The sequence below is a fragment of the Myotis yumanensis genome, unplaced genomic scaffold, assembly GCF_028538775.1.
Source record: "Myotis yumanensis isolate MYYU_CA2020_CCGP unplaced genomic scaffold, mMyoYum1.0.hap1 SCAF_21, whole genome shotgun sequence".
Classification (NCBI taxonomy): Eukaryota; Metazoa; Chordata; class Mammalia; order Chiroptera; family Vespertilionidae; genus Myotis; species Myotis yumanensis.
The window spans coordinates 11,723,655-11,750,288 of NW_027223772.1; the positions used below are offsets into that span (position 1 = coordinate 11,723,655).

At 41.8% G+C, this 26,634-nt stretch overlaps 1 protein-coding gene across 1 annotated transcript; it reads right to left on the bottom strand.

Moving 5' to 3' along the window:
* Window positions 1–630: 630 nt before the first annotated feature.
* On the bottom strand, window positions 631–26,355 carry LOC138998947 (ubiquitin-ribosomal protein eL40 fusion protein-like). Its single transcript, XM_070400984.1, has 3 exons — window positions 26,266–26,355; window positions 907–1,009; window positions 631–824 (listed from the first exon to the last, which is right to left on the bottom strand). Exons 1-3 carry the CDS (start codon window positions 26,353–26,355, stop codon window positions 631–633), a joined length of 387 nt encoding a protein of 128 aa, XP_070257085.1.
* Window positions 26,356–26,634: the final 279 nt, after the last annotated feature.

Here is a 26,634-nt window from a genome sequence, read left to right on the forward strand (position 1 = left end):
CTAAGGAATCAGATGATTATGGGAGCTCTGTTGCAGGTAAGTAGTAGTTCTTATCTTGCTGCATTTCAGATTCTCTCTTTGTCATCAACCTTTGCCATTTTACTTATGATGTATCTTGGTGTGGGCCTCTTGGGTTCATCTTCTTTGGGACTCTGCACTTCCTGGACTTGTGTGTCTGTTTCCTTCACCAGGTTAGAGAAATTTTTCATTCGTACCTCTGTAAATAGGTTTTAATCCCTTATACTTTCTTCTTCTTCCGGTACCACTGTGATCTGAATGTTGTTATGCTTGATGTTGTCCCAGAAGTCTCTTAAGATATCAGCATTTAAAAAAAATTATATCTTTATTGCTGTTCCAATTTTCAGCTACCTTGTCTTCCAAATTGCTGATTTGATCCTCTGCTTCATGTAATCTACTCTAGACTCACTCGAATGTATTCTTCATTTCAGTTATTGTATTCTTCATTTGATTGATTCTTTTTTTTCCCCCATCTCCATTTTTATGTTCCCCATCTCTTCTTTTGATTTTCTTTACTGTTCTAGTCAATGAAAGGGTAACTTTATTGAGGCCCCAGGGTTCTGGGATTCAGGCAGAAGACTTCCCTGCAGTCGAGGAGCTGGTGGAGGGGCCTTATTTAACCTTCTTGGGGCACAGGTTGTTTTGGTGGCTGCACTTATTTTTGTGGCAGTTGATAGCGTGAGGATACAACTGACTGTAACACATTTGGTAGATCATCTTGTTGCATTTGTACTTCTGGGCAAGCTGGTGGAAGGAGGGTTCGATGATGCCATCCCACAGATGAAGCATCAAGTACAAGGTGGTATTTTTCTAATAATGTAGTCAGAGTGTGACCATCCTCTAGCTATATGCCAGCAAAAATCATATGCTGCTGGTTAGGCGGGATGCCCTTCTTTTCTTGGATTTTAGCTTTGACTTTCTCAATGGCATCACTGAGCTCAACCTCAAGGGTGATGGCCTTGCCAGTCAGGGTCTTCACTGTAGGGCGCGGCTATAGGGTTAAGCCTCGGACTGACCTGTTGGCAAAGCCACAAACAAGTCCCAGCTTAGAGGGCACAGTCCTCTTAGCATAATTAGGCTTGACCTTATGACGCTCCCTAGATCCTTCCTAGGTAGCTAATGAGCTGTGGGAGGTGCAGCAAGTGCTGCCAAAACAAGTGAAACTCACAAGAACATTGTAACTATGGTGACCACTACCTTGTTTACCTCTGGCTATAAAATAAAGGCTCAGCTTGCCAGGCACAGGAAGATCTACCTAGAACAGGGGTGGGCAAACTTTTTTGACTCGAGGGCCACAATGGGTTCTTAAACTGGACTGGAGGGCTGGAACAAAAGCATGGATGGAGTGTTTGTGTGAACTAATATAAATTCAAAGTAAACATCATTACATAAAAGGGTATGGTCTTTTTTTTTTTAGTTTTATTCATTTCAAACGGGCCGGATCCGGCCCGCGGGCCATAGTTTGCCCACGGCTGACCATACTCAGCTTATTCTCTTTGTCATTTCTTCATCCTTTCACCACCAACACTCAGGCTTTTGAACCCTTGGCTGAACTGGTTCTGCACACTTCACAAAGATCTACATCTCTGCATCTGCTGGGGAGGCTTCTCTGCCACCTCATTGAAGAGAAAGATCCTATCTCTTTATTAATGTTCTGAGTTTATCTATGTTTTTCCTATGTTCTTTGAGCATCCTAATCAAAGTATTTTGAATTCTGCATATGGTAGATTGTTTGCCTCTGTTTTGTTGAATTCTTTCTTTGGATTTTTTCCCCCTGTATTTTTCATTTGGGTCATGTTTCTTTGTTTCCTCATTTTAGCTGCTTCTCTCTGTGTATTTCCTTGTATTTGGGTATTTGGTAGATATGTTCCATCTCCTGATCTTGGTCAAGTGGCCTTATGTTGTAGGTGTCCTGTTGGTCCCAGTGGTGCAGTCTTTCATGTCACCAGTGCCAGGTACTCCAGGGGTGTCTCTTGTGTGGATTGTGTGTGCCATTCTGTTGCAGGTGAGACTTGATTGCTATTGGTATGTTAAGGGGAGGTATTGGCTTTCAGGCTGATTAGCTGTGTGGAATGGCTGTGAGTACAGCAGACACACTGTTGTACAGGGGTTGATGCCATGGAGCAGGATTTGGATAAAGAAGAGGGGGTACAAATAATAGTAGTATTATGGAATATTACTCAGCCATGAGGAAGAATGAAATCTTACTATTTGTGACAACATGGATGGACCTAGATGGTATTATGCAAAATGAAATAAGTTAGAGAAAGTCAAATACCATGTGATTTTACTTATATGTGGAATCCAGAAAACTATATTAACAAACAAACTTATAGATACAGAGAACAAACTGATGCTTGACAGGTGGGTGTGGGGCTAGGGAGCTGGATGAAAAGGGGAAGAGATTAAGAAGTACAAATTGACCCGGCTGGCATGGCTCAGTGGTTGAGCATAGACCTAGGAACCAAGAGGTCATGGTTCAATTCCTGGTCAGGGCACGTGCTTGGGCTTTGGGCTTGATCTGTAGTGCAGGAGGCAGCCGATCAATGATTCTTTCTCATCATTGATGTTTCTATCACTTTCTCTCCTTCAACCTCTGAAACCAATAAAAATATATTTTTTAAAAAGTACAAATTGGCAGTTACAAAATAGTCACAGGGATATAAAGTACAGCATAAGGAATATAGTCAGTAATATTGTAAAAACTATGTACAATGTCAGGGTGTTACTAGACTTATGGGAGGATCACTGCATAAGCTATATGAATGTCTAACCACTATGCTCTACACTTGAAACTAACATAATATTGAATGTCAACTATAATTGAAATAAAAAGATAACCTCCAGAGAAATATCTGAGTTTATATTCTCCTGATAGGGTTATTGCTTGGAAAAGACAGGTAATCATGATTTATAAACCAATGTTTGATAGAGCATTCCTATAAATCCTTTAGACTGGAAATAAGAAGAGAGAAGAATAAAAGAAACCCTCCCCCACCCCCATAGCTGTTGTCATGCAGTAGAGGGAACCCCAACATCAGTGGTCGTTCCAAAATAATACACAGCACAGAAGTGTTTCAAATCACTGAAAATATCCTACTGTAAGGTCATGTGGCTCCAACTTGTTTGCTCTGGTTCAAGCTACTGCTGAACATGCTTCACCTTCTAACACCAACTGCACACAAAGTAATGGATTAAGTGTCCTTTAACCCCAAACATTTGGGACTTACTTATAGGACATAGCTGTGCCCTGGGTACTATTGGGCTCAAGGGCCTACACACACTTACCTAAATGACTGATGAAACTTAATGGACATTACTGGTTTTCTTATTAATATCTGATGTAGGTACTATTGGGATAATCAATCATATCCTGAACTTTTATTTCAATACGGGATTAAAGACTTACATTTAAGACTGGAAATCAGAAAACTCCTAGAAGAAAACATAGGCAGTAAACTCTTTGATACTTGTTTTAGAAATATCTTTTTGGATATGTCTCCTCAAGCAAGGGCAACAAAAGCAAAAATAAACAAATGGGATTACACCAAATTAAAAAGCATTTGCACAGTGAAGGAAACTATCAACAAAACTAAAAGATGACCTGCTGAATGGGAGAAAATATTTGAAAATGACATATCCAATAAGGGGTTAATATCCAAAATATATAAGGAACTCATACAACTCAATATCAAAAATATAAAAAATCTAATTAAAAAATGGATAGAGGATCTGAGTAGATATTTTTCCAAAGAAAACATGCAGATGGCCAAGAGACACATAAAAAGATGCTCAATACCACTAATTATCAGGGAAATGCAAACCAAAAACACAGTGAGCTATCACCTCACACCTGTCAGGTTGGCTAGTATCAAAAGGACAATAAACAAATGTTGGCAAGGATTTGTAGAAAAGGGAACCTCATGCACTGTTGGTGGGATTACAAACTGGTACAGCCATTATGGAAGCCAATATAGAGGTTCCTTAAAAAAATTAAAATAGAACTACCATATGACCCAGCAATTCCTCTTCTGGGTATCTATCAGAAGAAAACTAAACACTAATTTGGAAAGGTATTTGCACACTTATGTTCATTGCAACATCATTTACAATAGCCAAGATATGGAAGCAACCTAAATGTTCATCAATAGATGGATATGCAATGGAATATTACTCAGCCATAAAACAGAATGAAGTGAAATCTTGCCATTGTGACAACATGGATGCAAAGTAAAATAAGTCATATGGAGAAGGAGAAGTACCAGATAATTTCACTTACATGTGGAATCTATAAGATAAAACAAATGAAAAACAAAACAAACAGATTCATAGACATGAAGAACAAACTGATGGTTGGCAGAGGGGAAGAGGGTAGGGGGGAGGGGGAAAAATGAAGAATAAGAGGAACAAATTTCCAGTTATCAAATAAGTTATGGTAATATAATGCACAGTATAAGAAATATAGTCAGTAATATCACAGTAACCATATATGGTGCCATATGGTTACTAGACTTATTGTGATGATCTGTTCCTTAGGTATACAAATGTTGAATAACTATGTTATATACCCAAAACTAAAGTAATATTGTATATTAACTATATATTTAGATAAAAATTTATGAATATTTATTTAAACATAAGTGTGATTTTAGATATCAAAATTACAACTAAGCCACAGAAAAACCATCATTCAGAACCACCTGAAATCTGGCTGAATGGAAGCCCTATAACTAGAGAATTAAAGAAGCCACACTGAGACTGGATTAAAGACTTAGATTTAAGACTGGAAATCAGAAACCAGTAGGAGGGCTGGAGGTGGGGGCCAGCTTTCTCCCAGACAGAAGTGCTGGCAGAGGTCATTGTTCCTTATCAGAGCCCTCCCCCACCACAGAACCAACAGACAGGAGCCATATCTGAGCTTCCACTAACCTGGCCCACACTATTAACCCCACCTCCCTGGTGATACCCTGAGACCCTGCCCCACCAATTTGCAGCTCCACCCAAGCTGTTTGCAGTGGGTTTTAAATATGACTGTCCTGGCCTAGGCTTCAGACTTTCCTAAAATCTCTCAAACAAGCAGCAGCTGGCCTCAGCTTTCATACCTCTTGGTAAGTGGCCCCAGACGCTGGAGTAGCAACAGCCTGGCAAGGTTCATAGGTTGGCCTCTCCTAGACACCTCCAAGCCCAACATAAGTAGCAGCCATCTGCAGGTCACTCTGTAGCTCCTGCCAGGTGGCCTCAGGCAGGGCACAGGCAGTGGCTGACATTGTACCCCCTGGGAGGCCCAGAACCAGTGCACCTAATGGTCAGCTTCAGACCATGCCAGATTACAACTTGACTACATCCACCAGTGACACACTCAAAGGATGGACTTGGTGAGCACCAAAGCCCCACTGAAGCATGTCTTGCTCCACAGGGTCATCTCCTGCATAGCAGTTCTCCCACTGTAGTTGCAGCTGGTCCTCACAGCTGATTCGCCTGGGAGTCAATTCCTCCCAGTAACACCAACAGCAACCAAAGTTCAACTACAACAAGACAGTGCACACAGCCCACATAGGGGCACAGCCAGAATGCCCAGCTCAGATGACTGTGGAGGCTGAGCCACTGGGCCGTACAGGACATCTACTGCAAGAGGCTACTCTACCAATTCCAAGAGACATAGTAGTTCTACCTAATACATAGAAACAAACACAGGTAAGCAGCCAAAATGCAGAGACAAGGAAACATGTTGCAAATGAAAGAACAGAAGAAATCTCAAGACAATGAACTAAATGAAATAGAAGGAAGCAAACTACCAGATACAGTTTAAAACAGAGGTTACAAGGATGCTCAAGGAACTTAATGAGAACTTCAAGGAACTTAGGGAGTACTTTTAGGGAACTTAGTGAGAACTTCGGGGAACTTAGTAAAAACAATGACATAAAAAAGGACCAGTCAGAAATTAAGGATCCACTAACTGAAATGAATAATTTACAAGGAATCAACAATCCAGTAGAGGATGCCAAGAATCAAATCAGTAATTTGGAATATGAGGAAGCAAAAACTCCCTATGAGAACAACTAAAAGAAAAAAAGAATCCAAAAATATGAAGATAGTCCAGCTGGTGTGGCTCAGTGGTTGAGTGTCGACCTATGAATCAGGAAGTCCCTAGTTCAATTCCCATTTAGGGCACATGCCTGGGTGGCAGGCTCAATGTCCAGTAGGGGGCATGCAGGAGGCAGATGATTGATGTCTCTTTCATTGATGTTTCTATCTCTCTATTCCTCTCCTTTCCTCTCTAAAATCAATAAACCATATATTTAAAAAACAAAATAATACAAAGAAATATGAAGATAGTGTAAGGAACCTCTGGGACAACTTCAAGCATACCAACCTTTGCATTATGGGGATGATGGAAGGAGAAGAGAGGGAGCAAGAAATTGAAAACCTATTTGAAAAAATAGTGACAGAAAACTTCCCCTAACTGGTGAAAGAAATAGACTTATAAGTCCAAAAAGCACAGAGTCCCAAACAAGAAGAGCCCAAAGTTGCCCACACTAAGACACATTATAATTAAAGTGCCAAAGTTTAAAGACAAAGAGAGAATCTTAAAAGCAGTTAGTTACCTACAAGGGAGGGCCCATACAATTGTCAGCTGATTTCTTAACAGAAACCTTGCAGGCCAGAAGGGAGTGGCAAGAAATATTCAAAGTGATGAAAAGCAAGGACCTACATCCAAGACTAGCCTACACAGGAAAGCTATCAGTTAGAATTGAAGCTTAGATAAAGAGCTTCACAGACAAGAAAAAGCTAAAGGACTCCATCACCACCAAACCAGTGTTCCATGAAATGTTGAAGTGTCTTTAAGAAGAAGAAAAAAAATTAAAAATATGAACAATAAAATGGCAATAAATACATATCTATCAACAATTGAATCTAAAAAAAAAAAAAAACCAAAAAAAAAACAACCAGACGCATGGAAACATGGAACAGACTGACAAATCTCAGAGTGAAGGGGGTTGGAGGATGGGGAGAAATTAGCCAAAGAACTTATATGTATACGAGAGGCCTGATGCATGAAATTTGTGCAAGAGTAGGCCTTCCTTCCCTCTGGCCACTGGCAGGCACCTGGAACCTGGGCTTTCCTCACAGCCCCGGCTTCGTCTGGAAGGATGGAAGGACATCCGGTCTAATTAGCATATTATGCTTTTATTATTATAGGTATGCATTAGCTATAAACACAGATAATAGGGTGTTGAAGGCCTGGGGTGGGGTGCAGGATCTGGGTAGATGGGGGCAATAAAGGGGGTGATTAAGAGGGGGCATCAGTAATACTCTCAAAAATAAAGATTTTTTTTTAAAAATAAAATTTTAAACAAGATCATATCATAATCATCTTTATAAACTATTTTTTATTTAACATAGAGAATTCTGCAATATAAATTACCCCAAAATTAGCAGCTTCAAACAACACATATTTATTACTTAAGCATTTTTGTTGCCAGACTGAAATCCAGTGTTGGCCAGGTTGCAATCTCATCAGAGAATTGACTGGAGAAACATCTGCTTTCAAGCTCCCTCAGGTTATTGGTAGGATTCATTTCCTTGCAGCTAGAAACTGAGGTTCCTGTTTTCTAGCTGTCAGCAGTGGGTTGCTCTCAGCTCTTAGAGGCCCCTTTCATTCATTGCCATGGGGTCTTCTCCATAGCCCCTCTCACACCATGGTAGCTTCTTCAAAGCCATCAAAGGAGAATTATTATCATGTTTAATGGTAGCATATTATATATATGGTGTGGTTATAATATAATTTTACTATTCTCTGTAGATATGTTTTCTACTTTTCTTTATTATAATACATATTTGGGACTTCTCCAATTAATTCCTTAGATAATGCCCAGAAGTGGAATTGCTGAGTCAAATGGTATGCACTTTTAAAAGTTTTTTACATATTGCAAAATAGAAATCTAATCCCATGATACTTCCATGAAGAATGTATGAGAGTGCTGGTTTGTGTACATACTTTCAAACACTGGCTTTATCCATAAATTTAAGTTTTTCTAATTGATTGGTGAAAAAATATATTTCATTATCTTAATTTGTATTTCTTTGGTGAGGTCAGACATTTTTAAATGGTACTGAACATTGTGTTTGTGAATTGTCTTTTCGTGACTTTTGCTCATTTTGCAATTGCAAAAGTACTTCATATGCTCAGGACTCTGTTGATTGCAAATATTTTTCCTAATTTGCATGCTAATATTTTGTGGAATTGTTGGCCATATAAAAGTTTACATAAGTCAATTCTATTGATCTCTTTCTTTTTTCTTTTTATTTTTTTATTAAATCTTTATTGTTCAGATTATTACAGTTGTTCCTCTTTTTCCCCCCATAGCTCCCCTCCACCCTGTTCCCACCCCACCCTCCGCCCTCACCCCCCCCCCACTGTCCTCATCCATAGGTGCACGATTATTGTCCAGTCTCTTCCCGCATCCCCCACACCCCTATCCCCCCCCAATTATAGTCAGTCCACTCCCTTTCTATGCCCCTGATTCTATTATAATCACCAGTTCATCCTGTTCATCAGATTATTTATTCACTTGATTCTTAGATTCACTTGTTGATAGATGTGTATTTGTTGTTCATAATTTATATCTTTACCTTTTTCTTCTTCTTCCTCTTCTTAAAGGATACCTTTCAGCATTTCATATAATACTGGTTTGGTGGTGATGAACTCCTTTAGCTTTTCCTCATCTGTGAAGCTCTTTATCTGACTTTCAATTCTGAATGATAGCTTTGCTGGATAAAGTAATCTTGGTTGTAGGTTGTTGGCATTCATCACTTTGAATATTTCTTGCCACTCCCTTCTGGCCTGCAAAGTTTCTGTTGAGAAATCAGCTGACAGTCATATGGGTACTCCCTTGTAGGTAACTGACTTTCTTTCTCTTGCTGCTTTTAAGAGTCTCTCTTTGTCTTTTGCTCTTGGCATTTTAATGATGATGTGTCTTGGTGTGGTCCTCTTTGGATTCCTTTTGTTTGGGGTTCTCTGCGCTTCCTGGACTTGGAAGTCTATTTCTTTCACCAGGTAGGGGAGGTTTTCTGTCATTATTTCTTCAAATAGGTTTTCAATATCTTGCTCTCTCTCTTCTTCTGGCACCCCTATAATTCGGATGTTGGTACGCTTGAAGCTGTCCCAGAGGCTCCTTAGGCTATCTTCGTTTTTTTGGATTCTTTTTTCATTTTGCTTTTCCGGTTGGGTGTTTTTTGCTTCTTTGTATTTCAAATCTTTGACTTGATTCTTGTGATCCTCTGGTCTGCTGTTGGGAGTCTGTATAACATTCTTTATTTTAGTCAGTGTATGCTTAATTTCTAGTTGGTCCTTTATCACAACCTCGAGGGTCTCATTAGATTTCTTGTAGGTCTCCTTAAGTTTGTTAGCGGTTTCTAGAAAATTCTTGAAAAACCTTAAAAGTGTGGTTTTGAACTCTATATCCAGTAGTTTGCTTTCCTCCATTTCTGTCATTTGTGTCCTGTTTCTTTGTCTCAGCATTTTTTATGTTTTGCTGTGTCGATATAGTGGCTTTCTGTGCTAAGTGTCCTATAGGGTTCAGTGGCTCAGCCTCCAGAATTACCTGAGCTAGACACCCTTGGTGCACCCACTTGTGGGCTTTGTGCACAGTCTTGTTGTAGTTAAGCCTTGATTGTTGTAGTTAACCCTGAGAGGAATTGACCTCCAGGCCAATTGGCTGTGAGAATCAGCTATGTCTACAGTGGGAGAACTTCTGTGCTGAAGACACCCTTCTGGGGCAAGACTTGCTTCAGTGAGGCTTTGGTGCTCACTGAGTCTGCCCCCTGAGTGTGTCCCTTATGGATCTGAGGAGTTGTAATTGGATGGTCCCACTCTGACCACTGGGTACACTGGCTCTTGGATCTAAGGAGGTGCTAATCTAGCCCCTGCCTGAGGCTACCCAGCAGAAGCCAGCTGTAAAGCAATGCAGGTTGCCCTGGGGCCTTGGGACAGCTGCAGTTTGTTAAGTAATTTTCAGATTACAAAGGTCCGGGCCTTTCATATGCAAAAGCCTCCATGCAGGGCGTGGGCAGGGCGGGGTCCCAGGGGATCAACAGGGCGGGTGGAGTGAGCAGTATGGCTGCTGTCAGTCCTGCCCTCAGAGACCCAGGCAATCGCTCGGAGCGCCTCTGAAAGAAAGCTGCCCTCGAGTTCCAACTGATGCCAGACAGTCCCGTTTCTCCCATATGAGTCTGGGTCCCCAGAGACTCACCCGGAACTGGAGCTCAGAGCATGAGACTCCCTCCCGATTGAAAAAGACAATCATGTCCTCAGCCGCCAGCCCTCTCCGCATGCACCTCCGCACCTTTGTATTTTACTTCAGCACCGCACCTCCTCTGAGTCTCGGTATGCTTTTCTCTTTCCTTCTGGTTGTAGAATTTCCACTCAGCCAGCCTTCCTGTGGTTCTGGATGATGTCCGTTCCGTCTTTTAGTTGTATTTTTGAAATGGCTGTGTGAGGCAGCAATCTCCGGTGTTTACCTATGCCACCATCTTGGTTTCTCTGTCTGGTCTCTTTCTTAATGCTTTTTGCCTTTGAGGTCATGCTTAGAAATATCTTCCCATCTAAGAGATGTAAAAAGTTTCCTGCATTTGTGATTTGAAAATACTTAGAGTGTCCATTTACATTTAAGTGTTAATTGTTCATGAAGTATTGTGCTGGAGATTTGTTGATTGGTTTAGTGAAACCATGACAAGTGTTTTGTGGCTCTCTGAGTAATTTTATTTCTAGTACTATCCACTTTTTTCCTGAAATTTTGTGGAAACATGTCACTAGTCCCGTGACTTCTGAGATGACTTATAGATGAAATTGACAACATGAATAAATGAACATGATTGACTAGGAGGACCTGGGACAAGCATCAAACCACAAAAGCCCTTAAAAGGAGATTCCAAAATACCGGGGAGTAAGCGGAAACTAAACAGACATGCTTCCAGGACCAAACTGGAATTACAACTAAAATACAGAAAAACCATCCTGAATAATCAACTGAAGACTAGCTGTAGAGAACCCTGATAACCAAGGACAGAAAGTGGGAACTGCATAGAGAATGGTAGAAAGTGTGGCGGTGCAAAAGGGCTGGCCAGGCTCCCACAGACATCAGCTGAAGTTCTGGAGAGATATCTCAATGGTGTAGAGTTCCCACTAAGAACTCTGAGATCTAAACCCCAAGCTGGGCCCCCCAGCCCAGAGCACAAGAACTGAGAAAGGCGCCCACATAACACCTGGCGGTGAAAAGCCGCAGGGTTGAGACAGCTGGAAATGCAGGTACCCTCTTAAAAGGCCAATGCAGAAAATTTCGTGTGCAGACACTCATCTTGGGCTCTGGCAGAAGGAGGGCAGAGAGGACAGGAGCTATGTGAACAAAAGCCAGGGTTGGCGGCTCTGGGATTAGAGCTCAGAAGATAGACACCCTGGTTTCCTGTGTTGACTCATTCCCTCATAATGCAGAGGATATCTTTCTCCAGCAGACCTTTTCCACCCAGGCAGCTTTTTCCTGGGGAGGGGAAGAGTGATTGCCCCATTCGATTGGAAAAATCCTTATCCCACCCTGTGGAGTTTCTGAGGCCCATTAAGAGACTGAGAATAATAATCAGCCTGCAGGTAGAAGCAATTGTCCCACATTGTTGGAAAACCACACCCTGTGGTCCATAGCCTGAAGTTAATCAAGATTGAATAACAATCAGACTGCAAGCAGAGGTGGGTCTCTGGAGGCTTTGAGTCTTTGCCTGATCTAATTCGGGGTCTGGCACTAGGAAAAGTAGACATCTTGGTTCGTTCTAAAGGCACCCATCCCCATTAGAGGGAGTCAAAAGCTGTGGAATGCTGGTACCTCCAAAGAGGGCTACTCATGGGAAGTCAGAAACAGTGTCTGATACTGTCATGCACTAGAGATTGGGAGTTGTAGCAGCTTTACCTAATACATAGGTACAAACACAAAAAGGCAGCCAATGCAGGGAGACAAAAAAAACCCAAGTGAAAGAATAAGAGAATTCTCCAGAAGAAGAGCTAAATAAAATGCAGATAAGAAATTTACTAGACATACAGTTCAGAATAACGATGGCAGGGATGCTCAACAGCATGAGAAAAGATATAGTAACTATGAAAAAACACCAATAAAAAATGAAGAATGGCATAGCACTAACAAAGAACACAGTGAAAGAAATACACAGCAGATTAGGGGAAGCTGTGGATTGGATCTGTGAATTAGAAGACAGGGTAGAAAAATATCACTCAGGCAGAGAATCAAAAAGAAAAAAAAGAATTGGTTGGGATGCATGCAGAAGACAACCAATACGTGTGTTTTTCTCACATTGATATTTCTCTCTGGGTATTCCTCTCTTTTCCACTCTCTCTAAAAAATCAATGGAAAAATATTCTTGGGTGAGGATGAAAAAAATAAAAAACAAACAGGACAGCTTAAGGGAGCTCTGGGACATGAACATAACAGTATTTGCATCATAGGAGTGCCAGAAGGTGAAGTAAGTGAGCAAGGAATACTAAATGTAATTGAAGAAATAATGGCAGAAAACTTCCCTAACCTATTGAAGGAAAAAGTCATACAAGTTCAGGAGACACAGAGAGTCCCAAGCAGGAGGAACCCAAAAAGGCCCATGCCCAGACACATCGTAATTAAAATGTCAAAATTTAAAGACAAAAAGAATCTTAAAGGCAGCAAGTGTAAAGCAAATTGTTACCCTCAATGGAGCTCTCATAAGGCTGACACCTGATTTCTCATAAGAAACTCTACAGGCCAGTAAGAAATGGCATGAAGTACTCAAGGTAATGGAAAGCAAGGATCCCAAGATTACTATATCCAGCAAGACTGTCATGCAAAATAGAGAAATAAAGAGCTTCCCAGACAAAAAAAAAAAGGCTAAAGTAGTACATCACCACCAAGCCTGCATTACAAGAAATGCTAAAGGGACTGCTATAACGAGAAGAAAAAGTAGAGAGAGAAACTTAGGCATAAGAATTAAAATGGCAATAAAGAAGCATCTATCCATAATAACTTTAAGTGTAAATGGATTAAATGCTCAATCAAAAGACATAGGATAGGTCAGTGGCTAAGAAAACATGACCCAAATATGTGCTGTCTACAAGAGACCCACCTCAGAACAAAGACTCACACGGAATGAGAGTGAAGGGATGGAAATAAATTTTCGAAGTTAATGGGAAAATAAAAAGCTTGGGTAGCAATACTCATATCTGACAAAATAGATTTCAAAATGAAGGCTATAACAAGAGACAATAAAGGTGACTACGTAGTACTAAAGGAATCAATCTTACAAGAGGATATAACCTTGGTAAACATATATGCATCCACTGTAGAAGCACCTAAATAAATAAATATATATATATATAATTTATTTTTACAGAGAGGAAGGGAGAGGGATAGAGAATCAGAAACACTGATGAGAGAGAAACATCGATCAGCTGCCTCCTGCACACCCCCCACTGGGGATGTGCCTGCCACCAAGGTACATGCCCTTGACCGGAATCGAACCCGGGACCCTTTAGTCCGCAGGCTGACGCCCTATCCACTGAGCCAAACCGGTGAGGGCTATTTTTTAAAACTTCAAGAAGACTTTAAGGGAGTGATCAACAGCAATACAGTCATAGTAGAGGATTTTTAACACCCTGCTGACTTCACTGGGTAGATCTTCCAGACAAAAAGTTAACAAGGAAATAGTGACCCTAAATGACACACTGGATCAGATGGATTTAATTGATACTTATAGAATATTTCACCCCAAAGCTGCAGATTATACATTCTCCAGTACACATGGGTCATTCACCAAGATAGACCACATGTTAGGACCCAAAACAAGTCCTACTAGAAGCCTACCTCCAAAAAGCAAGAAAAAGTGATATTAAACTATTTAACCCTACAACTTAAACAACTTAAAAATTAGAGAACAACAAGAAGAGCCCAGAGTAAGTAGGAGGAAGGAAATAAATATTAGTGCAAGAACAAATGACATAGAGACAAAAATAAACAAACAAACAAACAAACAAATAATAACCAAGAGCTGGTTCTTTAAGAAAAATAAACAATATTGATGAACCTTTAGCCAGACTCATCAAGAAACAAAGAGGACCCAAATAAATAAAGTCAGAAATGAAGTGGTGAAGTAACAAATGACGTCAGAGAAATACAAAGGATTGTAAGAAAATACTATGAGCCAATAAGCTGGACAATGTGAGTGAAATGGACAAGTTCCTAGAAAAATACAATCTTCCAAAACTGAATAAGCATGAATCAAAAATCTGAATAGGCCAATAATAATTGATGAAATTGAAGCAGTAATAAAAAAAAACTGCCAGCAAACAATAGCCCTGGTCCAGATGGCTTCACAGAAGAGTTTTAACCAACATTCAAAGAACTAACACCTGTGCTCCTCAAACTATTCCCAAAAATCCAAGAGGAAGGGACACTTTCAACTTATTTTTATTAGGCCAGCATTATCTTAATTCCAAAACCAGATAAAGACACTTCAGAAAAAGAGAATTACAAGTCAATATCCCTGATGAACATAGATGCAAAAATCCTCAACAAAATATTAGCATATCGAATACAGCAATATATTTAAAAGATCATACAACACGATCAAGTGGGATTTATTTCAGGGATGCAAAGCTGGTACAATATTCACAAATCAGTAAACGTGATGTATCACATAAACAAATTGAAGGACAAAAACCACATGACCATATGAATAGACGCAGTAAAAGCATTCGACAAAACCCAATACTCATTTTTTGTTTTAAAGAAAAACTCTCAGCAAAGTGGGAATAGAGGGATCATACTTCAACATAATAAAGGCCATATATGACAAACCTACAGCCAACATCATACTCCACATCAAAAACTAAAATCATTTCCCCTAGGAACAGGAACAAGAGAGGGATATCTGCTTTTACCTCTCTTAATCAACATATCACTGGAAGGACTAGGCACAGTGTTCCAACAAGCAGAAAATGTGAAAGGCATCCAAACTGGAAAGGAGGAAGTAAAACTCATTATTCGCAGATGACATGATATTGTACATAGAAAACCCTAAAGACTCCATCAAAAAACTAGATTTAATAAGTGGATTCAGCAATGTAGCAGATACAAAGTTAACACCCAGAAATCAATGGTATTTTTATACAGCAATAATGAATTCTCAGAGTAACTACATCAACAATCCCATTTACCATTGCAACAAAGAAATGAAGATACTTAGAAATAAACTTAACCAAGGAGGTAAAAGACTTGTACTTAGAAAACTATAGGACATTGCAAAAAGGGATAGAGGAAGATATAAACAAGTGGAGGAATATACCATGTTCATGGATTGGTAGAATTAACATCATTAAAATATCCATACTACCCAAATCAATCTGTAGATTAAATGCAATCCCTGTTAAATTACCAATGTCATATTTCACAGATATAGAACAAATACTCCAAAAATTTATTTGGAACCAAGAAAGACCACGAACAGTCGCAGCAACCCTGTCTCAGAGGGACGGCAGGGGTGGGTAGGTGGTGGTTGGGAAGAAATCAACCACAGAACTTGTATGCATATATGCATAACCCATGGACACAGACAATATGTTGGTGAATGCGTGAGGAGGGAGGGCGGAGTCGGCTAGAAGAGGTCAATGGGGGAATGAAGGGGGCATATGTAATTCTGCCAACAATGAAGATTAAAACAAAAAACAAAAGCCCTTAAGAGGGCGGGATGATCTTGCTACAACACAATTACTGTAGAAAGCAATCATGTTGAGTTCAAGGGCACCGAGGTTTCTGTTGAGAACGCAGTTATTCATGGCTGCGAGTGGGAAACCAAAGATGTCTAGGGAGTAGTGGCAGCTGAGACTGAGCTTGGCCCTGGCTGGAGTGTAAGGCAAGCATCTCAGGTTTCCTCACTCTTTTTCCACAGTGAAATTCAGAGAAGACCAGTCCAATGGAAATTCTGGTCACCAGACAACCAAAGGAGGTTTTGTGAGCTTTGATGTCTCTTAAATGAAGGAAAGCATGAAATGAAGAAGCAGAAGCAGGTATTAAATTAGAATGCTCTTGACTTGTTTTCCTGAGATTCCTAGCTCTTAGCACAGAGCAGGCTTAATGTGGGCTCTCAGTAAATGCTAATTTCCAACCCCTTCCCCTGACCAGTCCTCCTACTTGTTTCAACCCCATCACTTCGCACAGTGACTGGCAAGTTAGGCACTTTGTGAATGTTTATGGACTAAATGATTGGATGATTTGAAGAAACAAACACATGGGCATTCAAGAGGAAGGTTAGTTACCTACATGCCAACAATCAGAGTAGCCCCTTTAATGGATGCCCGTTTCTACATTAAATGCTGTACACACTCAGTTCATTTAATACTCATGATATCCCCACAGGATAAAATATTAGTATTCTCATTTTGTACGTGAAGAAACAGAAGCTCAGAGAGGAACGAAAGTTATTCAATTAAGTGGAGAAATCAAGGTTTCAAACCCTGCACTGTCTGATTACAATGCCCAAGTAGTTTTCCCGTATCCCTTCATAGCCTCTAAAACATTCACAGATCACTATGGCAAGAAAACTCTAATCATTGTATAGGCATGTGTATACTCCAGGCATTGAGGTAGGTGTTTATCTTCCCAAATGGACAAGGCCTACTCCCACAGATTGTGCAGGTCACATGAGCTAGGGAGGACTCATTAACCTTCCCAATTCCTTTACTCAGCTCCCCTGAGAAGGAAGATGACAGATGGTCAATGAGCTGCTCACTTCCCCAGCTGCACAGCTCTTTCCAGGCAGGCTTGGAATTGGCTAGTGGCTGTGAGAGCTGGCATGTTCAAGCTCAGCTAGAGCCTTACTACTGCTTATTAAACCTGTTCAAAAGGCAGCCACCTTGTCAGTATAGTAGAAATCAGAGTGTACTGGAAAGGCTGGTGGATGAAGGATAGGAGAACTGGGTTCCTGCTCACTGTTGTATTAATTTGTTCACTCAGCGACTGCATTTTTGAAATATCTATTATGTGTCAAGTGTTGTGCTCTAGTCTATGTATTTAGCAAGAAAGGGTTGAGGAGATCATCACATAATGATTTCTTCTGCTGACATGGAAATTATGATTAATATATGTAACTATCATCCTAAGCAAGTTAAATGAATGTCTGTGTGCTCCTGTCTCAGGAATTAAGCCACACTGAAGGAAGAGAGAATGGGGCTCCCACAGATGTGTGTGCTGGCTGGCTTTCAGTGTTTCTTTTGGACAATGGAGAAGTTCCCCTTGGTGTTGTAAGTTAAGAGAGTTATGATTATTTGTTATCATAACTCACAATTTCTGCCCTAAGGAACGTTCAAGAACAGGGCAGGGTAGCCAGGCTGTCATTCCTGCAAAAACATCTGCCTGGTAATCTCCACTGTGCCTGCTCCAATCAGTAGACTGCCCTCTGAGTTAAGCCCAACTCTCATGGGTGAACCATCGCTATTTGGGGGTCCAGGGCTGTCTGGTCACTCCAGCCGAGGCAGCTCAGCGTTCTGGTAGAAAGAAAGGGCTGTCTGAAGCCCTGTGGCTGCTCTTCATTTCTTGGTGCCTTAAATTCCATCTCATTGTGACAAAGTACGGCTCACTGCAGGAGAGGAAGTCCTGGTCTGGCAGGTTGGAAGAGACAAATTTTCCTCTAACTTTAAGTACTTTGAGTCAATGGTGCCACACCTGTACATACTCCTTCAACTAAACCCTGCCAGGTAGTGTCTTACACCTGAAAACCACTTTTTATGTCCTTCTCATTACCCCTTACAAAACCCCTGTGGCGTGTCTACTGTTCTCATCCTACAGATGAAGAAACAGGGGCTCAAATGTAATGATACTGTGAACTGCAGAGATGGCATGAGGTGGAGCTGGTGTCAGCCCCATGTCTGTGTGATGCTCAGGCCCTTGTGTGGAGGCAGGACTCTAACTTGCTTCTAAGAATTCCCCTCCCATTCCACCTCCATGCACAAACCCTGTATAGTCCTTGGGACTGAATCTGATGGGCTTTACTGTTGTAATTAGGTTATATTACTTGGTACAGTTGATGGTAAGAAAAAGAGAGGACCCTACTGGGCCTAACCTAATTACGCCAGACTGTCAGAGGCGGAGAATTTCCTCTAGCTGGTAGCAGCAGCAGAAGTGAGAGATTTGAAGTATGGGAAGGATCTGATGCACTGTTTTTGGCGTGAAGGTGGAGGCAGCCATGTGGAAAGGACAGAGTGGCTTCCAGCAGCCAAGAGCCAGCAGTCAGCAAGGAAAGATGTCTTTGGTCCAGCAAGTGAGAGAACTGAGCTTGGGAGTGGCCCTTCCCAGTGCCTCTAGGTGGGAACGCAGCCCAACTGATGCCTGAATTTCAGCCTTTTGAAACCCTGAGCAGGGAACCAGGCACATAGGGCCAGGCTTCTGACCCAAACCGTGAGCTAATAAATGAGTATTGTCTTAAGCGACTGAGTTGGTGGTAATTTGGTTTGCTGCAGTAGAAAACTATTTTTCTTATTAAATCTCAGGACTAGGAGCAAATATTTTAACCTTTGTTCTTCGTTTTTGTTTGAAAGAGTTACATATGATCTTTAAGGTTCCTTCTAGCTCAGATGATTCTAAGGTTCTTAAATCAGTGTTTTTGTAAGGACTGAAAGAAAATAATGCATATGAAAGCTCTTCAATCTTGAGAAAGTGTACCAATGAAAGAGAATAGTACTCAGTCTAATAATGTTTCTAGTCATCTTATGGCCTCCTGGGATCTTCTAGGTCAGTTTCCCATGAAAGTAATCTGTATTTTAGGGCCACATCAGTGGACATACAGGGAAGAGAAAGAGTTTCTAACTGCGGAGGGCCCCCTCTTTGTGGCAGACGCCAAGGAGCACATGGAGGCAGGTTGCCCTCCAGCATCCTACAGCTCCGGGAGGGGCTGTGGGAATGAGATGCAGCCTGAATGTGATGTCCTCCTGAAAGAGCTGTGATGACAAAGTGATCTGAAGCTCCTGAGGGGGAGGGAGGGTCTGTCAGAGGCATCTATGAGCCTGGGCTGCATTTTGAAGGTAAGTAGTTTCCCAGGCAGGTAGGGCTGGAGCAGCCCAGAGGCCACAGCACGTGCAGAAGGTGGATCACACTTGTGAAACTAAATCCCAAGTGGGTATTCATTCAGAGGAACTGTTAGTTGGGAGATTGTTGCTGGAGCACGTGGGGTGGAGAAGCAGGAAGGGTTAGGGTGCCTGTGTTCTGACCTGATATCATTTCTCTAACTTTCAGCCCACATCATCACTGCTCATTCATTCCGAATCTTGTGCCTGTGCCTTCTGGGGGATAGTTTTGTTGAACTTTACCTTCGCTGGTTAGAATTATCAGTTCAGTAAGCGCACACTGAATCTCTCCTCATCTACAGGGCTGGAATCAGAATTGCTGAATTGCAAACAGCTCCAGGGCCAGAGTTCTCAGCCTTTCACATCTTGACATCACAAGTCACTCAGCACAATTTTTTGCACACAGCAGATGCTCAGTGTCAGATTAAACTTAACTTGAGGTAAATTGAATTAACACACATAAAAAAAGAGCAGAGATTAGATCAAATCTCTGATGGGTTGTGCTCAAGCTTTTTGCACACACTAAACCCGAGTGGCCTCAAAGCACAGTGCCTCCTGGTCTGAGAGCACTTCTCCTGATGCATTTGCATTGAAAGCCCTTGTTCCTGACAAAAGTCCTTCCTTTGCCAGGTGAGCTTGGAGGAAATCCCCTCTCCACACTAGATGCAAGCTATTCTCATCAGCCCAGAGGCTTGACTGTGACTCCAGACACCTGCTCTGGGAGTTGTTAGTTAAATTACACAACAATTATGGGTAATAGTGTGAGACTAACTGAAGAATTATTAAGGTGGTTGCTAAGCATTGCTAATTTTCTACCACCGTTATTTAGAATTAAAGATCAGACAAGATGAAAACTTGGTTGGTCAATCTTTTGTTTCTGGTGGGAAGATATTTTCCCTCTGAAATCTTTTAAGTTTCAATCTGGAAGAAACCTTATAGGTTACATCTTTTTCTACTATGTAGTTTACCGTTCATTTATTTATTGAACAAATGTTAATTTTTGACTGACTACTATGACTCAGAAACTGGACTGACCTCTAGGTTTGAGCTGCAAATGGATCAATGTGGTTCCTTGCCTTATATGAGGCGTAAAATGTAGAATTTAGACATTTCAAGAGTGTAAAGTAGCCTGATGGCCAAGGGCAATATTATCTAGAAGTGTGGTCTCAGGAAATTAACCTAGTCCAGGGAGGTGAGATTCTCAGGAAGTAATATTTAGGTGATAACTAAAGGTAAATGTGAGTTACCCAGTGAAGGGAGGTGGGAGGGATTTCAGGCCAAATAAATAAACACATTCATGTAATACAATTCTATAAATAAACTTAAAAATCAAGGTTAAATTTCTAAAGGATAAAGCATGCTTTAAGTGGAGAAAACAAAAGTTAAAATTTCAGACTTGGACTGACCTCATTTCTTTTACTGTGAATTGTGCCACCTTTGGTAGTTAATTATCAATGCACATATTGTGTGTCAACAAGTTTTCTTAGAGTCCTAGTCGGTATTTTTTGATATGGAAGATCTCTGCTTTAAAATACAACTGTAACGTAGGTTCCCAACTTTATTGAGAAAGATACATATGATAATCTGCCTTCCCCTATGGGTCGTATTTTGAAAGGTATCTGTCAATCAAAATGCAATTATTTTTCTTCCCCCCCTCCCTCCCCAGCACACTCTATTATCTGGATAATCTTGGTTGCATTATTAAGTTGATATAATACTATTTAAAAGCAAAAAAACAAACAGTAACAGATAAGCACTACAATAAGTATGGTGATCACATTGTAAGGTATATATATCATATACCAACTATATTAAATTTTTAAAAATAAATTTAAAAATACAAGCAAAAAAGGGGGGAGATATTTTTTTTTGTTTTATTTAGCCTTGTAAAACCATAGCTCTGCCTTAAAAAATCATTTCACTTCTTCATGGACTATTTTCTTGTCAGAAAATGGAAATGGTAAAATCAGTATAGTAGCACCTACTTAAGTAACTGTGAAAAAGCATGAACTTCATATGTGGGCACTTAGTAAATGTTTATTCTATAGTCTTTTTGTGAGCAAAAGTTCCATTTTATCATCTTATTGATCCCCATTCATATCACGGAGGGTCCCTGGGATCTCATTCTTGGGAGTCTAACCCTGATTGAGTTCAACCTTCTTCTTTTATAGATGAAGAAACCAAGACCCAAAAGAGAGGAAATGACCCGATTTCTGCCCTTGACTTTACATTGTATTTCAGTTTATTTGCAGTCATTATAAAGAAGCAGTTAGTGAAAAAAGGGCCTGGTGCCTCCCAAATATGCCCATATGGCAGATGAGGAGTGGGCACTGGGCAAAGGCGTACACTGCAGTACAGAAGGAGGTGGGGACCAGACTAGGCAGGGCCTCTTGGGCCTTTTAAATTGCTTAGGTCTCTGTTCTAAGGTGTGGGGAACCAATAATGTTCATTGTTGGTTATATTTGGAACATTTTGACAACTACATTTTTTATTTTTCATCTATTTGTTTGGAATAGTCTAATCACAGGTTTAAAGTTAAAAAGTGTTATTGTGTCAGCTGATGGCAAGAAATTAAACTTTCTAATGAGGATAATTGCCAAAAGCAGTGAGGGTACATGGCGAGAGAGGTAGGTTGGATGTGGACGGATACCCTTGACTGCAAGTGTTGTTGTGACACTGGGCACACCACTGAGGAGTGCCCATCCTGGAAAAGTGTGTCTCGCAGCAGTATTCTTAGCATAGATCATTATGGATCTGATCACATTCATACTAGCTGTGCCAGATGAAGATTTAATCTGTTTAAAGAACTTTAGAAATATGTTCTTAATATTGGGATTTCTTATTTGGTTTTCTTTTATTAAAAACCCTGAGGAATGAAGAGGTTGAGTTTGAAGAAGCCTGGATCTAGAATATCTTTTATACCAGCTATAAAGCAGTGACCCTAGTATCACACTAAGAGTATCTTCCATTTATCTCCATCCCACACCTCCCTCCTGTGTTCCCAACACTATATTTAACAGTCTATTAGACATCTGTACTTGCCTTATCCCACAGGTATCTACAACTGAACATTCTAAAACTGGATTCTTGCTCTTTCACCAAACTGCTTCTCCTTCCAGATGAGTCCATAGAACTACCTTTGATCCATCAGCCCAGATAAGCAACCAGGATGCATCCTCTATCCTTCCTTTTTCTCCCTGCTCATTGGCCATCCATCTTGTGGACTCTACCTCCTCAGAACCACCTGGGTTAACATGCTCTCTTCCACTTACAGTATGGCCGCCCTAATCTGAGTCCACATTTGGCCAGTGACTACACCTGCCTCCTGAGTGATCGCTCAGCCTCATCCAACCGCTTCAGTCCTCTGTACTGTCCTCCCAGGAAGCTTTCCACACTACACATCTGGTCATTCCACTCCCCCTTCACATGCCTTCTTTGCTTCCACATCCTTCAAAAATCCAAACTCCTTAGGGTGGCATGCAAAGTGTTTCATGATCTTGCCCTGCCTGTGTTCCTAGCATCATGTCTCCCACCCTCTTCCCTCAATCCTGAAATGTATTTATGTACTCTCTGGGCAGCTTTTCAGATATACCCAGCCCTTCCAAGAAGCCTTCTCCCTCTACTCCACTCCATCCTTAGGAATGTATAATTGCAGTATGTTACATACACAATGTGTTTTACACACATAATCATGTAACTCTGAGGGTGCAACTCTGTAAGCACCAGGACATGCCAACCTGAGTGAGAGTGAGTGATGGCAGGGCAACAAAGTTCCCTTGGAGTGTTGTGTCCTGGGAAAAGGCAGCCATGCTGGTGGCCCATGTCCCTGCTCTGACTGTTGGACACTGCAGAGGTGCCGGGCAATGAGGCAAGAAGCTCGCACAGCATCCATGCTGGGTCTCTGGCTGCCTTGGCAGCTCCTGGACCTGGATCTGCCAGGTGCTGCTGTGTTCCCCACAGGGGACTGCATGAGCCATCAAGAATGTTCTGCGCCAAAGCCGGTTTGGCTCAGTGGATAGAGCGTCGGCCTGCAGACTGAACTGTCCCGGGTTCGATTCAGGTTAGGGGCATGTGCCTGGGTTGCGGGCACATCCCCAGTGGGGGATGTGCAGGAGGCAGCTGATCGATGTTTCTCTCTCATCGATGTTTCTAACTCTCTATCTCTCTCCCTTCCTCTCTGTGAAAAGTCAATAAAATATATTTAAAAAAAAAGAATGTTCTGCTACTCAGACAGAGGCAGTGGCCACCAGAGCTCCCCCAGAGCCCAGAATTCTGTGATAAAAGGAAGGATATCAGTGGGATAGATGCATTGTCTAAGTCAGTGGTTCTCAACCTTCCTAATGCCGCGACCCTTTAATACAGTTCCTCATGTTGTGGTGACCCCCCAATTTCATTGTTATAAATTGAACATAATTAAAGCATAGTGATTAATCACAAAACAATATGTAATTATATATGTGTTTTCTGATGGTCTTAGGTGACCCCTGTGAAAGGGTCATTTGACCCCCAAAGGGGTCGCGACCCACAGGTTGAGAACCGCTGGTCTAAGTGCTTCCCAGAGGCAGAATGGAGCCTGTGGGCTTCGGATACAGGGACAGGCCTAGATTCGAAACAAGAATGAGCCTTTGATGACGAAGCCTAATAGAGGTTAGCGAGCCCTTGTCACCGGGAGGGTGCAGGCAGGGCCCCGTGGCTCCATGGTGCTGCAGGGGGGTGTCCAGCAGAATAGTACAGGTCAGTGTTCAGACCTGAATGTGCGCCACATCACCAGGGCTAGGAAGACGGGTGCTGGGTGTTTGGGGACGAGCAGTGTCTCAGACAGCTTGGGCTGCTGTAACAAAGTACCACACACTGGGGGGCTCAAGCAACAGAAACTTATTTCTCCCAGCTCTGGAGGCTGGAAGTCTGAGGCCAGAGTGGCGGCATGGTTGGGTTGCAGACCACCATCATCTCACTGTGTCCTCACATGGTGGAAGAGGTGAGAGCACTGTTTTATAATGGCACTAATCCCATTCATGAGCGCTCCACCCTCATAACCTAATCTCTTCCCCAAAGCTCCACCTCCATCACATTTGGGTAAGGGCTTCAAAATAAAAATTTTGCAGACACAGACTCTCAGTCTATAATGCTTACGTGTTGGAGACCAGGTGTAAGCTGACATGGTCCTTACACCTGAAGGGGCTAGCAAGGCTGGGACCCTTACCCACACAGTTTTCCCAGACTTGTTTGCATGGCGGTTATCAGTAGAATGAGAGCAACCTTTGTAGAATGAGAACAGCCTTTCATGGCTTATCAAGAAGTCTGTAACTATTTACTGAGATTTGCTGTACTGAGAATTTGTCCTTCTGCTCTGTCCCTTCCTTAGAGATTAAGAGGAACAAAGAATACATTCCACTTGACAGACCTCCTATTGAGTGTCTTATGTATAAAAAGCATTGTGTGGTTAATAAACTTGCTGCAGTTCCTCAATTGAGCTGTAGTCCTCCCGATCCCGCTCTCCTGTCTTTCTTTCTTTTCTCAATTCCCACCTCCCTACCTCAGCCTGGCTCAAACTGTCAGGCTGGCCCTGACACTTAGGTCCAGAGAAGGGCCTGAGGATTTGCATGTCTAACAAGTTTATACTTTAAGAACACCTGGTGCAGATGATCCTGATATTTGATAAACCCTGCAGTAACTGTCCCCCAATGACCAAATATCACTCAAGAAATTAATTCTGAAACTGGATTGATTGCTTAATCTCTTTGCATTTCACGTTTTCTATGGCAACACCTGCAACTCTGCTCACTGAAAATGAGTAGGGCAGTCTGAGCCCTCTGTCCTTCACTGCCATCTAGAGAAACATGAGAAGGTAGCCACAGACAAGACACCACCGCAGACCTTACTCAGCCCTGAGACTTCCATGAGTTGGAAGGACCACACCACCTCCTCCTGCTCTCATTCTGGTTGGCAAGTGTGTGTTTGGAAGGTTTTTGGTCACTTTCACATTGAGAAAGATCATTTGCAGGTGTAACAGTGACCTTCAAAGGTATTTCTGGGTTAGGAGGAGACGTCTGACCACCATGATAAGCCTGTGGACTAGTACAGATTTTGAACATTCAGGCATGTTGCTGTTGACTGAATTTGGCAGACACTCACTACCCTTTTCAAAGATATCAAATATGATGGAGCTATGACTTAAGAAAATGGGCAATTGCCCATTTAGCAAACAACAGGGAAGATGGTGCTGAGTCCAGCTCTAGCTTTTCCCCTGTGCTAGTTTCCTATTATTAGTAACAGATTACCAGAAACTCACTGATGTAAACAACACACAATTATCATTCTGAAGGTGTGAGATTGGTTTCAAGGGGCTATCATCAAGTTGTCAGCAGGGCTGGCTCCTGCCACGGGTTCCAGGGGTCTTGTTCCAGCATCTAGAAGTGTTCAGCAATCTAGAGAAGGGGCTGTGTGTAACTTAATAAAGGGTCCAGAGACGAAATATAATTTTGAAAGGCATTCGGGGTTCAGAGGAGCCCAGCTAAAGAAACTAAGATCTCCTCATCTCAGGACCCCATGCTTTTTATTAACACAAATTGTCCTGAGGCGAGGCAGAGATATACACTTGAAAGGGTCAGGTTTCCTATACACAGTCCATTGTCAGAATGGGGAGAATTAGCCTCTTCAGGCTGTTCAGGTGTTTAACCAGTAGGAGGCAATAACATGTAGATTAAGATGCCCTGAGCTGTCTGGCAGCAAGCAATGATTTTAATGCATCCTTTTCAGGTTTGGGATAATGCCCTCAGCCATTCCCAACAGGCAATAACATATGTGACTCAGCCCTTGTTGAGTCCCCAAGTTTCATCAGCCTTTCGATGAAACCTTGCAATTATGACATGCTGGAATTGGCTTCCGGCACAGGGGTGAATCCATTTTCTTGCTGTTTCCAGCTTCTGGAAAGAATCACTCCAACCGTGGCTTTCATCATCACATCTGCTTCTCTGACTCTCCTGCCTCCATATTATAAGGACCCTTGGAGTTACATTGGATCCATTCAGGTAATCCAGGAAAATCCCCATCTCAAGAACCTCAACTCAACCACATCTGCAAAATCCCTTTGCCACATAAAGTACCTGGTCACAAGTTCTTGAGATGAAGATGTGGACATGTTTGGGGGCAATTATTCTGTATCCCATGCCCTGGAAGAATGCTGACCCAGCCATGTTTCCGAATCACAGAGCAGGTGACCCCAGGCTGTACGCTGAAGACTGAGCAAGGAGCTGCATAGAGGGCACTGTTGGCACAGGGAACCCAGGGAGGACTAGGGGCAGAACTGCAGAGTCAGCATCTGTGCATGGGGTCTTAGTAACCTGCTGGAAGAAAATTCCAGCAGGTCAGAATTAAGCAAGAAGTTCATCAGAAGGCTGGTGGATCTTGGGGCTTCAGCAGGGCTGAAAATCTGCCTATGTTATTACCTGGTGCTGAAACAGCTGTAGGCATTT